A 16,396-nucleotide genomic window follows, 5' to 3' on the forward strand; every position below is an offset into this window, starting at 1 on the left:
CTTCACATTTAGATTTGTGCCCCATGTTTAAACTTTTAACATTAAAGTGAAACGATTATAATTGTTGCACCCTTTCTTCTCCGTAGGAGGTGGAAAATCCCACCCAAAGTTACCGGATACAGAGTAATCCGCTCTGATCATCATAGCGCGGTATAATGGCCGTTACTCTCCCACAGATGCCCCACTTTGCCAGGTCTCTGCTTACTGGAGTAGGATGTTCCTGAATTGTGGCTACAGATGCTTTTCTATTTCGTAACCATGATAGCTCGAGAACGATCGGCTTTACTACTTCTTCACTATCATCGTCTACTTTAGGTCCGCCTGGCCATGCTTTGGATGGAAACGATTCGGCTTCAGAAAATCTTTTTAGCGTGCTGGGAATGGTTTTCAAAACCAAGGAGGACAACTTGTCCTTGATGTTACTTCTCTAAGCTTTCTTAAAATAAATTTCAATAAGGGTATTTCAACTGATATCCCCCTTCAAAGGCCCTAACAGGAGCTCTAGCAGGACCATAATAATATAACGAAATAACATATTCCTCAAGAAGAATCAACTAATTACGTTATTTCGCTACTTTTTAATACCAGTTGGTGATTGGGGACTCATATATACGTATTAGACGCGTCACTTGCACGCGACTCCTGCTAAAAAGTTCGATGTTGGTCTTTGTGGCAAGATGTGTTGAGTTTACCCGTACAGAATGTTTGAGGCTTCTAAGTGGATACATGGAGTGGATACATGGAGTGGATACATGGTATCGCTCACCTATCCCCCCCAAACCAATGCAACATGGTTTTTTCAGGCATTTCTGGTAATCCGGGACCCCAGAGATCTTACGCACTCAGTAAGGAGAAAGAAAATACGTGAACAGAACTCGCATAAGCAAAATCTGTTTATTGGGCACCTTGGGTAAGAGTAATTACCACAGCAAACCACTTTGCAGTCTTACAATGAGAGGATTCTCATCAACATTTTAGTTCCACAGGAGCAGATCTCCAACCCTCATTACATATATTTTTTTTTTATTTTTTCTTCCCATGTAATAGAAACAAGATTCTTGTTTTCAACTATTTTGTGTGAAAAGTAAAAAAAAAACAAAAAAAAAAAAACAAAACAAACCCACACATCGCTAACATTCAATACCACAAGATGTTTCTATATTTGCAGGTTTTTAGCTAGCCAAGTTCAATGTATATAATAAAAAAATCAAGTACCTTCACAGCGTACATAGAAATTGTGGACGCGCTGTCGGAGGTTCCTAGATTTTCTAACGCCACCTTTCTCCCTCCACAGCGCACAATACAGATTCACAGTAAACATACACAGGTTGCGTAAACAGGAATATTCATATATATATATATTTATCTTGCTTGGCGGAGACAAAAAGTCAGAGGTTGGTCCAGAGAATGTATTTCAAGTCTTCCAAAACCCTGGGCAAGTCCAAAATCTACGGGCACTTAGAACGCTCGACGCCTGAAAGGTCAGACTAACAGAAGGAATATCATACATTTGTATAGAAGCTGGGGGCCACTCGTAGGACTATTTACTAAATACACTATTCTAATCACAAAGTGCGGAATTCCTTGTGTCTAATGAGAAGCAGATTGAGGCATAAAAGCACTCTGTAGTTTACCGTAAGTTTAAAGTTTTGAGTGGCAGAAGCCGAGTTATTGGCCGTCAGTTCTGTAAAACTTTTAAATAAAGGAGCAAATGAAGAAAATACTTCGATTATGAACTATGGGATGAAGGGTTTACAAAGTGCCTTAAAACAGAATGTGTGGTAAACATGTTATTGCCTTGAAGTACATGTCGTTTCCAGCTCTGTAATTGTCTGAAAGTTCAGAATTTACACAAACTTTAGTGGATCTGTGAACAGAGGCTTGGAAGGTAATGAAGCGGGGTATCCGATACGCCATACACAACGTATTCCTCAATGAACAAAAAAATAATGCAGTCGATAACTGGGCACGAATCCTGAGTTTGCAGATGAAACTTTTGAAATGCTTTAGGAAGACCCAACCCTGGAAAGATTCTCCTGTAAGACGCAGAGACGACCCCGCATATAAAGCCGAAGAAATCCCACCGATTTATCTACACATTACGTAGGGCGAGCCCAACCGTTCTTGCAGGAGGAACTCACCGCAGTTGCCGCTTTATAAATGCATATAGATTAATCTCGTATGCAGATTTGGGGGCAGGCGAGTATTGATGCTCGAGAACGATTTCTTCTAAGTCAGGGTTATGTAAATCGATGGCAAGAAGCCTCAGAGCCTGAATGGCTTTTCAGGATGATGAACAATGTTAATTCCTGTTAAATAGAGAGAGGCTGCGAGGACCGGGCTTCTCTGCTGTAGGTCACGCTGCGGACATTTCTACCATGAGAGAAGATCCATGGGGTACCGACCGCTGCGCTCATCAAAAACACAAAACAAAACATCGTTCTCATTGCTTTATAGAACTTATTGCAGACAGCGTTCCTGTAAACACGTTTTTTTTTGTTTTGCTACATTTTTACTGTTAAATGTCCACCATATACAAAGCAGACGTACCGTACAAAATAAACGGGTGAACGGAACCGGCTGCCGACGCACCTCCAAGCCAGGAGAGGCTACATCAGAGACATTGTTTTCACATCCTACTCAATGGTTCACAAGAAGAAGAATCCTGAAGGTTTATGACGGGCAGAGAAACGTTCTTCCTTAACAGGTTTATCTTTATATTTTCTGTCTCTAATCTCTTATAGCGCTACACCGAAGTATTCTATAATTGGAACACTATTAAGATTTAAACCTAATCTACAGAACACACACATATGCTAACGATGTATTTTCGCTTGGGAAGTTCTCGCGTTGTCTATGCTAGCCGACGGCAGGTCAGGGATAGCCATCGAGGAGCTCCTTACACGTCGTACCCCACCGGCTATAAGCACGCGACTTCTCTTTGAGCAACACGCAGAGTTTTAGCCTTGCCTTAGCTGGTTGCAGCGTGGTCACTCCTGTAGCGGATCAAGAAAATCGCCTCCCATCTCATCACAGAATATCCAGCATAGATTATTAGAGAGACGGGTTTATGTATTATATATACATAGTAACTACTATAATGTGTATGTGCTACGCAACCATGACACAGGGGCACCTTGAAGAGTAAAGATGGTGTATGCCTTTTGCTAGATAATGTTTAGGACATGTTCTTTTCTATTCGGTGTTCAGTTTCCAAACACATTACATTTTAAAGCAGGTGTACAGGTACAAAGGCTTTCAAAGGCAGTACGCGGGTTGGTCATGCACCCTCGAAGCATAGCGCAGGGTTACGTACGATGCATTAAATAAGGTTCAATCATAAAAGACCCCGCTTGTCCGGTCTGATGTTGCATACATTGGCTTTTTCAAATGAAAACAAAAATTTTAGTGAAAAAAAAGGAAAAGGATTTTTCAAACACAATTTAAACAAATTGGAGTTTTTGAAATGTTTAGTCTGTGAAATCACACGCGTAACCAATACGGGCCAGCAATGTATCAATCTTTGGTTGCTTGCCATAGTCCAATCTTTGTGAAGCACTGTACACACAAACACACAATTTGAAACAACCAAAACCTGCCATTTGAAAGGATAACCCTGTTCCATTGGTTTAAAGGAACCCTTCGGGGTGGCTGTAACAGATTTGTCGATTGGTTTAAACTCTTTGGGATGTCAGTGGAATGAATACTGAATTTCGGCAGATTCCTCTGACACTCGCACATTTATGATATTCTAGGGATGGGAACGTAAGGATGAAAACACAAACTGGAAAAGTGTATATATATATATAAAAAGCTATACACAGATATATACATGCAGTCATAGATCAAACGCCAACACAGTATATCAGCAATAAGAACTATGCTATGTTTTCTTCAGTGTATCTGCATGTAACGCCGCGATGTCCGGGGACTGCGTACGGCTTCCAGTCTCTCGGCTTTTCCCTTGTGTTTCCGTTTCGTCTCCCCGCAGTTTCTGGCCGACCTCAGTAAACGAAGGAGACCTCGCAGTGCATCTCTCTGTAGCGATAGTACGGTCTGAGGGCTCGGTGCTTTTGTGAATGGAAGTCCGGTTCTGCTGCTGGGATACCGCAGACACGGTGCAGTCGGTCAGAGACGCACACGTCCTGAAACCCCCAGCCGCAGAAACCGTTCTCAAACCTTCCTGTACTGATTCGGAGCGGGAAATCTCAGGTTTCTTTTGTTTTGGTTTTTTTTCATTTTGCAGATCATCTAAATCCCTTGATCCCGGTTTGCTAAGCTTCACTGGTCCCAAGATACTTTTGGCCACGGTGGCGATGGGATGTGCAGATGGCGTTTCATCGTAGGGGGCGCTCCCGGCGGGACTGCAGCAGGATAGTTCTTTTAAGTCCGAATGGCCTTTGTTGTTCAAAGTGCATTGCGTTTCGGGGGGTCTCAGCCGTCTGTGCTCCTTTACACCGGGCTCATATTGCCCATTTGCATCTGATGCAGGAATTACAGGTGAGCGGATATTTGACTCGGGGCAATTCACTGCATTAGATCTTGGGGCAGCCATCATGCATGGAGAGGCAGCGAGAGAAAGTGCTGACAATTTAGAGTCATTCTCAATACAATTAGGCACCCCCAAATTCTGAATTGTATCTGTCTGGTTACCTACAGCTGGTAGAAATATGTTGGCATCTAAACAAAGGTCATCTCCTTTAAGCATCAGTAAAGTTTTTGGATTTCCATCGTTACACCTGTTTTCCGGAGCAGTACCCAGATTCAGTTTGCCTTCTAACAGGGTGTTGGACTCTTCACTCCTCAAACTTACTTTGTGCTTTAGGGCTTTGCTTTGAAGCGCAGACTGCAGGCACATTTCTGGAAGGGTTCTAGATTTACAGGATGACAAAGGACCAGCAATTGGTACCTTTTGACTAGTGTCCGAAACCTGCAACAGCGTATTCCATTCGCTTTTTCCCTTGGCATCCAGGGCCAGGAACGAATCATTCTCTGTACTCCTCTTGCTATGTATTTGACATGAGTCCTTTTCATCACTAAACCCAGAACCTGAATCCTGATCATTTCTAAAAGACGACCTGTCTAATCTTCTCCCATCTTGGCTGTCCTCGGACCCTTCATCCGTTTCATCCTCGGAAGAATCCACCTCTCGAATAGCTTCTTGCTTTTGCAGAGACTCCCTTCTCTCCACTCGGTCCTGGCGAATGGCCCCAAGTTTCCTCGAGGAGGGCTTCTGCAATGTTCCCTTTTCCGCAAGTCCCACTTTCCCTCCTGCATTCTCAATCAAAAACTCAGGCAGACACTGCAAGCTTAGGTCTCGCTGCATTATATCTTTCTTGAATTCTGAGTGAGAGATGTCCAGGCTGTGCTTGCGCGACGAAGCAAGCTTTTTCTCAGAAGAGAGCGACCCTGATAGCTTCTCTGCGGACTGAACCCGTTTTAGCAAAGGAGATCTAGGGGGCTCAGCGCTCTTTGGCCGTGAAATCTGTCTGACCATAGGTGGGGAAGAATGAAGTTTGCCAGTAAAAGATTGAAGAAGGCTACAATTTCCAAGCGTGTGCCCCGGTAGAGGTGATGGAGAACGCGGCGGAGACGTGGACTGGGATGTGGGTGACGGGGTATGTGCCAAAGGAGAAAGTGGTATATTCCCTGCGGACTTTCTTCGTGGAGACCTGTATTGCCTTTGAAGCTTGGGAGCCAAACCATGGAGAGAACTTGGTCGTATATGTCCAGAACTGGCAGGGGAATTGGGGACGCTGGAGCTTGGAGAACTGCTCTGAGAGGAATTTCCACCAACTGTAAGAAAACAAAATGTAACGTTAATATACAAGAGAGAACCAAATCACCCTCCGAGTGTCCCATCCTGTCATATATGCATACATCTTGCGTAGTCACTACACAAACTCCTGTTTATTATTGGCAAAAACAATAAGAAGGTTAAAATATCAGCTTTTTCTACACAAGAGTTCTGAAATATTAACTGTTACGCCTGCTTTTCTGCCATTTTACCGCATTGTCTGCCCTGCTTGCTCACCACTTTATTATGGAGATTCCTACCTGAATGTGTGGATTCTGGCGTAGATCTGTAACTCTGTGTAGGGGAGCGAGGGGACAGCCCGTGCGTCGGAGATCCCGGCATGCTCTCTCCAGAGGAAAGCGAGCGGTTGAGAGAAGACAGGCTGCGGCTCGTGTGAAGTAATGACGCTTGCTTCGTAATCTTCCTGAACAAGGAAGACTTTTTCTTACTGTGCAACAAAGAAGATAAGTCACTGTCTCCAGAGAGGACAGGCAGGCATTCCTGTAATTCAACAACTGCTTCTAACCTATTGGACGACACTAAAAGAGTCTAACTTTCATGTTTAAATATCAAGAATTAAAATACATACAAAGCCTTCAAACCACAGCACCCAACAAACAACACGGAACAATAAAGAAATCACTACACGTCAAAAAACTAGTAAAAAAGTCTATATATTGGATCATTTTTCATAGTAATGGCACTTGCCTTTCCTGGCCATCCTTGCTTCTACTTTTTTTGATCCTTCGAGCCATTTTAGACTTGTAGCTCTGTTTCCTTGCCGGTCCAACCTTGATGGAAGTGTTTTCAAACGGTGTGGTGGATATGGACACTTTGTTTCCGCTCTGGGGGAATATATGCAATAAATAAAAACTAGAGTACGTTCCAGAGTTTAAAGAGCCAATCTTCCATATAATGAAATCAGGAAGAATTTATAAAATTATGTAAGTTTTCCAAGGTTTCGTTTTATACAAAGTTTTCGATGTGGGCATTTACCGCACGGGAAGACCTGGAGTGTTTGTCCACCTTCGCAAAACAAGGCTCCAGTTAAATTATGGGCAGTTCAGATGTTAAAATTAAAAGAAAGGCACACAACTGAATGAGGACAGAAAAGCAAGGTCTCTGGGAAGCAGCGAGTGTGCATGTTAAGTACGTGCGCCATGTTAACGGAAAACTATACCTTCAAAATGAGCTCCACAACTTCTGTATGGACCAGTCCGTGCACCGGCTCCCCGTTCACATGCGTGATCAGATCACCTTCCCGCAGGCCAGCTTCTTGAGCTGGGCCACCTTCTTCCACATGCTGTGAAACAAACACAACAGACAGTTAACGGGATACTTATACCAAAGTATGGAAAATAAAGACAAAGGAATTCTGTTCTGCTTCTTGGGGATACGACGAGATCTTCTACTGCAAATGCCTCCTACCACAACTGGATTTCCCAAGCAAGCTACTATACAGTCACTTTAAATGCAATTTTGTAATTTACAAAAAAGAAAAAAGCCACTTTTTGTTAGATACATACCCACACCATGTGATGGACCGTGTAGACATCAGTCTCTCCCATGTAAACACGGATGGCTCGCAGAGTGAAGCCATACTTCTTCCCAGCACGGTGTATGACGACCGGGGGTTTGAGGTGGGATACAGCCGGGGAGAAATCCCTGCTTGGTGAGGAGTCTCTTGAGGATGGGTTGGAGGATAGGGAATGAGGGGACATTGGACTGGCCAAAGGAGAACAAGTGTGGTGGTCTGCAGTAGGGGAAAAAGAAAAAGATGTATTAATATTAAAAGAAGAGAGATTGCAAGGACTGCCTGGCAAAGTCAGCATATAAAGCTGGCACTGTCAGGAATCGTTAGAAACCAGGTAGGTGAATTCAGATACCAGCTGAGATCAGTAGAGATAAATACAATATTATTATAACGTTATTAGCTGCATATATTGATCTAGGTACCAGACCTAAAAACATAGGTGTTGATGCTCAGGTTTAAAAAAAAAACCAATCCAATTTCCTATTAAGCACATAATTATAAGACTGTTGCCAAAGGCTGCTCACCAGAGGGAATCATTAGGGACAAAGCAGTGGCAGAGGCCGATTTGATGACTTTGTTAATGGGTCTGGAAGCGCGTTTCTCTCCAGCGTCCCCGGAGAGAAGCCTGTGCCGGGCTCTCCTCACTGCCAAATCGCTGATGGCTTTCGGAGTGGTGAAGTCCGTGCCTTCTGTGCTCACGTTATGTGTGCTCTGATCAGAGAAGTCCGCTGTACTACCAGCTGGTGATCAAAATCAGGAATAATTTTAGATAAAGTGTCTCATTTAAGAACTACACTGAAATAAACGTGTGGTTTTTATTAAATTTTTTGCTTTTATCAGGGAGAGTGGAGAGAAACTTCTAATATCACAATCACCGATCTCTGTGTCTTAGGAGGGATCAGGGTCTATTTGCAGCACGCTAGCCAGCGCGTTGTCTAACGTGTTTAATTATACAGTATACACCCGCACACTGTTTGGACAGCAGTTGTAAAAACCTTTAATGTGACGCTTCTTCCAAAGAAGCTGCCCCCGGCATTGAGGATCAAGTGGGGCGACCCCGTAGCAAGCAGCTTTGTGGCAGTTCTCATTGGTATACGATATACCTCTATAATAAAGTCTATTAAAAGTCTACCTTTCCGCATCTACTCTCTGACCCTGTCTTTCAGCTGTAGGAGCGAGCAGGATTTCACATAATAGAAGCAATGCCCAGGCTACAGCTCTGCCGGGCACAGAGATAGTTATTTTAAAAGCCGTTTCTTAATGTAAATGTAATGATATAGGGTGGCGGTTGTATTACACTGAAATACAAAGGACGGTTGCCTTATTTAAAATGTCTAACAGGAATTAAAGTCAGCGCCATTGTGGTTAAAGCCACGCTCGTTACCAGTGAGTGTCGTGGAGCTGCTTATGCTGCTGATGGTGGACGACGGTGTGGACAGAGCCGTCTCTTCCTCAGTCTTCACTTCGCGGCCCACAGGCGGCGGCACAACCGGGAGGCTTGCAATCTCTTCTCGAGGAACGGATGCCGGGGTCGATGCGGATTCCTCCAGTGAACCAGATAACTTCTTATGGGACTGCGAATCCTCCTCGGTGCTGATGGCAAAACGAGGGACATCTTTTCCTTGCGGACAGAGCCTCCGGGCTGTTAGCGGGGGGCTAGAATCACTCTCCGTGTGCGAGGACTCGGAAGCAGATAGACGTTTCCGCAGTCTAAGAAAGGGGGGAAAAAATCCCAAAGTTTATAACCATGACACCATCAGGTAGCGCCTTGATCCTCGCGGTCATCATTCTGACGGGTTTATTTATGAGTTATCTGATCCTATATCCGTTACGTCTGCGGTAACACCAACATGCTGCACTTTAGGATCAAGTTTTGGGTTCAGCAGTCAAATCCATACTAATCATCCTAAAATAGCCAAGCGTAACCAAAGTCTACATATTATTTAACCCTTTCATTACTGAGGGCGTTTTGCCTCAGCCTTTTTTTCATTTCGTATGAATAATACATTAAAAAAATGAAATATCTGACCCCCCCCTCACATTTTCTAATATTTTACTATGAAAATAGTCCCCAAAGCTGTTTAGTTGACCAAAATATCACAAAATTACGTTAATGGGATTGTCTGGAATTTGGGGGAAAAAAACCCACACAATATGCATAGTTTGTTTTTTGTTTTTCGACAAAATCGAACATGTCTGCTCCCTTTTCCAAACGTAAAATTTTAAGATTGGGAGTCCACTGCACTGAGAACTGTCGGGTATTTGCGTGCACCTGCGCGAACATCGCTACTTCCTTCATGATGTTCCACGCCGTCATGATGGCTTTTTGGGCCACTTTGATCGCGTTACTTACATCTCTGGGGATCCAATTTCCCAGTTCCTGGTCTTTAGGCCACTTAAGATGTCCAGTCTGTCTTCCTTCTCTTCACTTAGGCTGCGTTTAGCGGGAGGCGGTGTTTTGTCATCATGGATGGACAGCTTTTCCATGCTGCGATATGCCTTGGGTCACAAAAGTAATAAAAGTTAAAAAGGAAAAATACTTTATCATTGAGCATTAAATCCAGGGCTTTATACAGTAATGTAGGTCGCCATTACATCAAAGACAACTTGCATTAGGTACTTATAATAAAACCCAGAAAATTAAAGATTCAAAGTATAGGACTGTTATTAAGTGGGAGGTCAAAACATGGAAGTGAATGGATATCCAACAGCATTATTTATAGTCTACACCAGAATGAAAACAAAGCACTTTTGCAAAAAAATAATTTGAAAGAATATCTTAAAGCGTTAACCACATTACAGCTTATGTTTGACTACCAGAATCATTTACTGATTTTACCTTGCAGTATCTAGGTGAACAGGAAGAAAATTGCCTAATTTCAACTGGATCATCATCATTGGTATCATCATCATCTTCGGAATCTAGATGATGGTACCTCTCCGACCGGGCTGCATGAAGACAAGATTAATATGAATCAGGATTTAGACACAATGGCTTTTGATCCTACTTAATTGAGTTCTCCTTACTGTTAACTGTGCCCATTGTTTACATTTATTTTGATGAACTGTATCCAGATATAACGAGCGCTTAAGGTTAAGAGTCAGCGGCCGGGTTATCAGGCCATTGTTAAGATAATTTGGAACTTGTTTCTTCACTTTTGCATAGGATCGTATGCTATGGACTGCCAGGATATTCCTTTGGCGTGCTCACTCCAGGTGCTAATCAGAAACATCAAGAGACTGGTACTGTACATAACCGATACATACACAAAAGATTCGATTGTTTCCTTACTGTCAAAATAGCTTGTGTCATCCTCGGATTCCAGCTGCGGTATGAATTCAGCTTTCTGTCGAAGCAATCCAGTCCAGTCCAAACCTTTGAAGAATATATGTTGTTTCACCTCATATGCTCCTCCTTGAAAAAAAAATGCAAAAATCATCTTTTTGTGCACCGGTACAAGTGAAAGGCTTAAAAACAAAAAAGATAAATAAAAAAAACTACTTGTACCTGTCCCCATTCTTTCAAGGGGATTCCGACGCAAAAGTTGACATATGACATCCTGGGCATCAGAGGGCAGAGCGTCATCACCTTCTGGCCAAGCGATCTCATCTGATAAAGAAATCCCACATCATATGAGCAAATATACACGTGCAATCACACAACAAGAGAAATGTTGAAGAACAAAATTGACATTGTTGGTTCCGGTTAAGCTACAACATAATCCCACTTCATTCATAACAGTAGCCAATTCATGTTATTTATGTCTAAACACAGATCTTTTCCTTACCTTACTATCTTTCAACAGTTTTAAAATATTACGTTTCTGTAGGATAGATCACCAGTGCCGTACTAAATGTACACACAAACTACACCACAAAGCCTAGTAAATAACATCAATAAGTCCTTCCCAGAGTCAACAAAGAAATTCTTACCACTGATGACTTGCCCAAACAACTCTTCTGGGGTATCTCCGAAGAACGGCACGCAGCCAACTAGAAATTCATAAAGAATGACGCCCATGGCCCACCAATCCACAGGTTTTCCATAGCCCTGCGTGAGTATGACCTCCGGCGCAATATATTCAGGTGTACCACACACCTGGAGAAGAAAATGTTTTAAGCGTAGATCTTGATAGCGCACATTATTTTAAACCGAAGTCTTAAAAGTCACGTGAGAGTAGATTTACATGGAATCAACAAGAAAAGTACAGTCATTGTGCAGCATAGTAATCCGTGGAGAATGCGCATGCAGGGATTTATCTCACCTGTTTGTCAAGGAACTCTCTTGCATCCTTTTCAATATGACCTTCGTAGAGGTTTGTCGTTAGACTCATCAGACCAATTTTAGAGAGACCAAAATCAGTCAATTTGATGTGACCCATTGACGTGATGAGGAGGCTGCAGGAGAAACGATGAAACGTTGTGCATTTTCACAACTGAACAATTCACATATAATCAAACGACAATCTCACCACTCAACCAATAACGTCTACCCGATAATTCTAGCTTGCCACGGTTTTGTAAAAATACGATGAAATAAAAATATCAGTGAGCGGTTTTCTCATCTTGTATTTACGTACTTGTCAGGCTTTAGATCGCGGTGCACTATGCCGTAATTGTGTAGATACTCTAAAGCCAGCACGGTTTCTGCAAAGTACAGTCTGGCCATTTCTACAGGGAGAGCCCCGATGTTCTTCAACAGAGTCGCACAATCACCACCTACAGAAAGAGCAGGAAAGTAAAGCTGTAAACCACGCGCTGCATTCTTCCACCTGAAAACTTTAAATACTAATGTCAGCATATATAATCAATCTATGCATGATTTAAATATGCACTAACCACCCTGAGGACCTGAACTAACATTTACAGATAATAATGTGTTTAGGATCTTGGGCTTAAACACCCCAGAGACCATACCCCCCCCAACCGTAGTGACCTCAGGACCTCCACATCTTTCCATTTGCATCTGATGCAGGGTACTAGAGAAGCGACAGCATATAGCAAAATACAGGGGCGTCCAACCTGCGCATCTACATCTCCCATCCTCCTCAGCCAACCCCTTAGCTGAAAGAGCATTATGGGAGATGTAGTCCTGCAGCAGCTTGAGTGCCGCAGGTTGGACGCCCCTGGCACAATACTAATTAGAACATTGATATGTTTTGCAGTCTAATGACAAACGGAGCTGCAAAAAAACACCACTAGTCCACTACTTATATTCAGTGTTTTATATCATTAAATATTAAATTATATAATTATATATACAAAAATACATATATAAAGACACCACAAGACCGATAACAGAATATTTCTGAGATGACTGAAATATTTAATAAAGATATTGCATGTAATTCACCCACACTCTACGTAGATTTCGTTTGCTGATGAAGGGATATTTTAACTAAATAAAAGCAACTACATGAAAAAAAAACCAAACCAGATGAGATTATAACCACAGGAAGAGGACAGGTACCTTCAACGTATTCCATCACCATGCAGAGGTGTCGTTTGGTCTCAAAGGAACAAAACATGCTAACGACGAAAGGATTTTCTGCAAACGTGAGAATGTCTCTCTCTACAAAGGCTTGCTGGATCTGATTACGGAGCATTAAGTTTTGCTTGTTGATTTTCTTCATGGCGAACCTCTGTTTGGTCCGCTTGTGGCGCACCAAATACACAGCCCTGAAAAGAGAACAGAGGGCATGAAAGAAAATATACCCAACGTGTACATTGCTATTAGGTGATTGAGCATTTTAAACTTCATAAAATGTATCTTTGGAGTTTACTTAAGTTTACAGTTTAAAAGTTACGTTTGATATCAGATAAAACCAGTTTTTGATCTTTACCCGTATGCCCCGTTACTGATCAACTTGATGTTTTCAAACTCTTCTTCTGACGGGGTCTTCTTTTGTATGGTAGCACCGCTGCGGCCCTGCAAAAAAAACAACAACAAAAAATAGGATGAAACTAAAATCTTTGGGTTACGTACCCATTATTCTAAAAATGAAATAACTCTGCTTGGACCTAGTATTAAAGCAGGTGCGTAATACTAGCCAGGCTACCTCAACCAATACTCAAATCAAGTTTGTTAAGTAACTTTATGCTATTAAAATGTTCAAGACATCATATTTCTTTTAATTCTGTACACAAACACTAAGCTTTCGAACAACGCATTACAGTAACTAAAAATTGGTTCATTTCACTTTTAAACCGGATGTCGGTAGCTCGTGTTATCAAAACTTTTGACTGTTACCTCTAGTGGATCATCTGCCTCAGGAGTATGGGCATTGCTACTTTCATAGCTGTTCAGCTGGGTCATTTCTGCGGGGAATAAAAAGACAAATTAGGATAAAGAAGAGATATATCTATCCATCTATCTATCCATCTATCCATCTATCTATCTCTATATATATATATATAAAGCAGGAGTCAATGAAAATCTTTGATCACTTCCATTGCTAAAACCAAAATCATGCACACCATAATAAAGCATTCTGGTATTTATTTGATCGTTGAGTGACATCAGATAAAAATATATGGCTAGATGGTGAATTGATATAAAAGGTATCTAAGTGTGTGTGTGTTTATACCCAATTAAATTAATTAGTAGAGTGAATTATAAGATGAAATACAGGGAAAGTGTGAAGCAACTTGTATACAAAAACACAAAAAGTTTCTGCTGGAAACGCTTGATGGGTAGAAAAATCCTCGCCACGCATCATAACATTTATTTACAATAAAAAGTGATACTTGCCTGCCAAGGGGTCTTTGGTGAGACCCAGCTGACTGATAATATATTGCGGGATGTCCGTTTTAATTCCTTCCCCTTCCTTAGCATGGCCTTCTGCTGCTTCTAACAGATGATAAAACTCTTCCGGGTCAAACTCCTGGAGAGAAAAATAAATAAAAACAAAACACCTTTACTGTCACAATTTCACAACCTCTAAGTGCGAAGACCCCCCTGACGACGTCATGCCGACGCACGCGAGGAAAGACTCTACAATTACAGGACAAGGGTAATATCTGTATAGCAGGAAGCTGATCTGTTGAAGGGTCAGTCGCGATAGTGATGTACGGAATACGGCGTAGAACTCGCGAGGATAGGGGGGATATTACTGATCAAGCACACGGCGGTCTCCCTTTGAATTAGTGAGTCTTGTATGATGCCGGCATCGTTGCTCCCGGCTTTCATTCAGAAAGTCTATATCGATGAGTCCGCTGGCTAAAGAGTTTGTCTTCTTTTCATAAACTTGTCAGGTTATTTTATAAAAGTGCAATAATGTTTTTTTCTTAATTTTACATTTTAATTGATATCATGGGGTAGGTCTGTGCTTTTCACATCTTGGCTTTTTTTTTTTTTTTTTTTTTTTACCAACTAGAAAGATGAAGGCATCTGAATTGGAGCCCCCCGGAGCACGAGACGTCAGCTCAGCCCCGGATAGATGGAGTGGGGGATTTTAGGGGGCCCGAGGCAGCAACGCTGTACAGAACCGACGATGATGACACCTGCACGGTACAGACTATTCTGGAAACGCGTGTACGAGACAAGCCACACGTGTCACCTATAAACCCTTTGTTTGCCAGGGAGTTTTATATTGGTTAACATGTCAGCGCTGAAAGGATTAACCCAATGCTAGAATTGTGACCATGTTAACTTTTCAGTTGATTTTCAGCGTGGTCTCCGTCACTCACGGAGGGTTTCTGCCAGGCGGGGAGCGTATCGGTACCCCTCGGTGTATGTGACAGACAGCTGCTGGGGGGCACTCGCTGACGTTCATGGATAACACAGGGAAAGAGCTGGGTTTATTCTGGAATAAAATCTCAGCGCCTGTGACCGGCCCCCGGTTATGTAAAGCAGACGAGCGTTAAGTCATTAGCGGAGACCGGGCAGAAATCACTGGAGCTCTTGGTGAGGAACATCCGTCTATTATAATAATAATAATAATAATATGCAAATGCGCTACATCGAGTTTAATGAACAGGAAAGAAAACAAAAAAAAACGATAGCGCTTCTGACATTTATTACGTGAAAAATAGGAATATGGGACACAGATGGGTGGCGAGCGTCCCCGGAGGCTATGACTTTCTTTTAGTGTTCCTGATGTTATGAACCCAGGTGAGATTTGCCTGAACTCGATACATTTCTGAAGGGATTACATTATTTTTTTACGTTATAATCATGTTCCAGTTTAATCTTAAAACCAGAATTGAGTGCCATTTAAATCGACGTGTTCCTCAGCTTCCTCGCACTAAAACGGCTAAAAGGTGACAAGCTTTCCCATAGCTTTTGTAGTTGGCGATCAAATGGCACACGCACCCGAAGCGTGTCAAAATATCAAAGTCTAAAAAGTCCCGATAAAGAAGTTTCAATTCAGCCGCTGTTTTATACACATTTTCTGCAAAACGACAACAAAAAACGAACTTCTGAATTCAAAAATATCAAAAAAGCCTCCGGCAGCAGAGAAGCTGGAGAAAAGCCCCCCGGGGGGCCGCAATGCTTAGTCTGGCCACAAAGGGGAAATAAATCAATCATAAAGTATATAGTAATAAAAACGGTAATATTTAAATATACTATAACTACGTTATAATATCAGATGCCAGGGCAACGTATCTGATTTAGGAATATTTTTCTCTTTCACATTCAGTAAAATTTGTTAATTTGTTAAATTAACCTTTTGCTGGTCCATTAGGCAGGTCAAGGGTTAACAAGCCTCACACGCTGCGTCTCTAATGAAATACGCAAAATCCAGCAGCGCTCAATTGTCTTTTTTAAGACTTAAGCATATTAGTTAATGGCTTTTTATAAAATAAATGCTTTAATGACGTGTGCGTTCTGCATCCTAACCGAAACCAAAAATCTCTCTAGACTATCAATAGAAAAAAAGACAAAAGGAACCGATTACAAAGCAAGCCAACCAAGATTTTTTTTTTTTTTTTATATATATAACAAAGTTGAAAAGGTATTTAGTTTGATGGCAGAAAGAAAGGTACACTTTCATGTAAGGTTCCCAAATCTCCTAAATAAACTAGAAATGGCTACTAAAAAAAATGGGGCTGCCAAACCAAGG

The 16,396-nt window shown here is 41.9% G+C and overlaps 1 protein-coding gene across 3 annotated transcripts in view; it reads right to left on the reverse strand.

Annotated features, from left to right (window-relative positions):
- Positions 1-3,782: 3,782 nt before the first annotated feature.
- Positions 3,783-16,396, reverse strand: part of MAST2 (microtubule associated serine/threonine kinase 2) — a 79,447-nt gene continuing 66,833 nt past the window's right edge. For all 3 annotated transcript variants that reach the window (XM_053469932.1, XM_053469930.1, XM_053469933.1), the window contains 18 exons: positions 14,083-14,215; positions 13,582-13,649; positions 13,175-13,260; positions 12,802-13,010; positions 11,912-12,050; positions 11,597-11,729; positions 11,265-11,430; positions 10,840-10,941; positions 10,624-10,746; positions 10,171-10,280; positions 9,685-9,830; positions 8,716-9,041; positions 7,856-8,071; positions 7,324-7,550; positions 6,978-7,100; positions 6,506-6,642; positions 6,058-6,245; positions 3,783-5,796 (listed from right to left, as the gene is read on the reverse strand). In XM_053469932.1, coding sequence (XP_053325907.1) covers positions 3,884-5,796; positions 6,058-6,245; positions 6,506-6,642; positions 6,978-7,100; positions 7,324-7,550; positions 7,856-8,071; positions 8,716-9,041; positions 9,685-9,830; positions 10,171-10,280; positions 10,624-10,746; positions 10,840-10,941; positions 11,265-11,430; positions 11,597-11,729; positions 11,912-12,050; positions 12,802-13,010; positions 13,175-13,260; positions 13,582-13,649; positions 14,083-14,215 — 4,545 coding nt within the window. In that variant the 3' untranslated portion in view covers positions 3,783-3,883. The remainder of the gene's footprint in view (positions 5,797-6,057; positions 6,246-6,505; positions 6,643-6,977; positions 7,101-7,323; positions 7,551-7,855; positions 8,072-8,715; positions 9,042-9,684; positions 9,831-10,170; positions 10,281-10,623; positions 10,747-10,839; positions 10,942-11,264; positions 11,431-11,596; positions 11,730-11,911; positions 12,051-12,801; positions 13,011-13,174; positions 13,261-13,581; positions 13,650-14,082; positions 14,216-16,396) is intronic.

This window comes from Spea bombifrons, chromosome 6, assembly GCF_027358695.1.
Source record: "Spea bombifrons isolate aSpeBom1 chromosome 6, aSpeBom1.2.pri, whole genome shotgun sequence".
Taxonomy (NCBI): Eukaryota; Metazoa; Chordata; class Amphibia; order Anura; family Pelobatidae; genus Spea; species Spea bombifrons.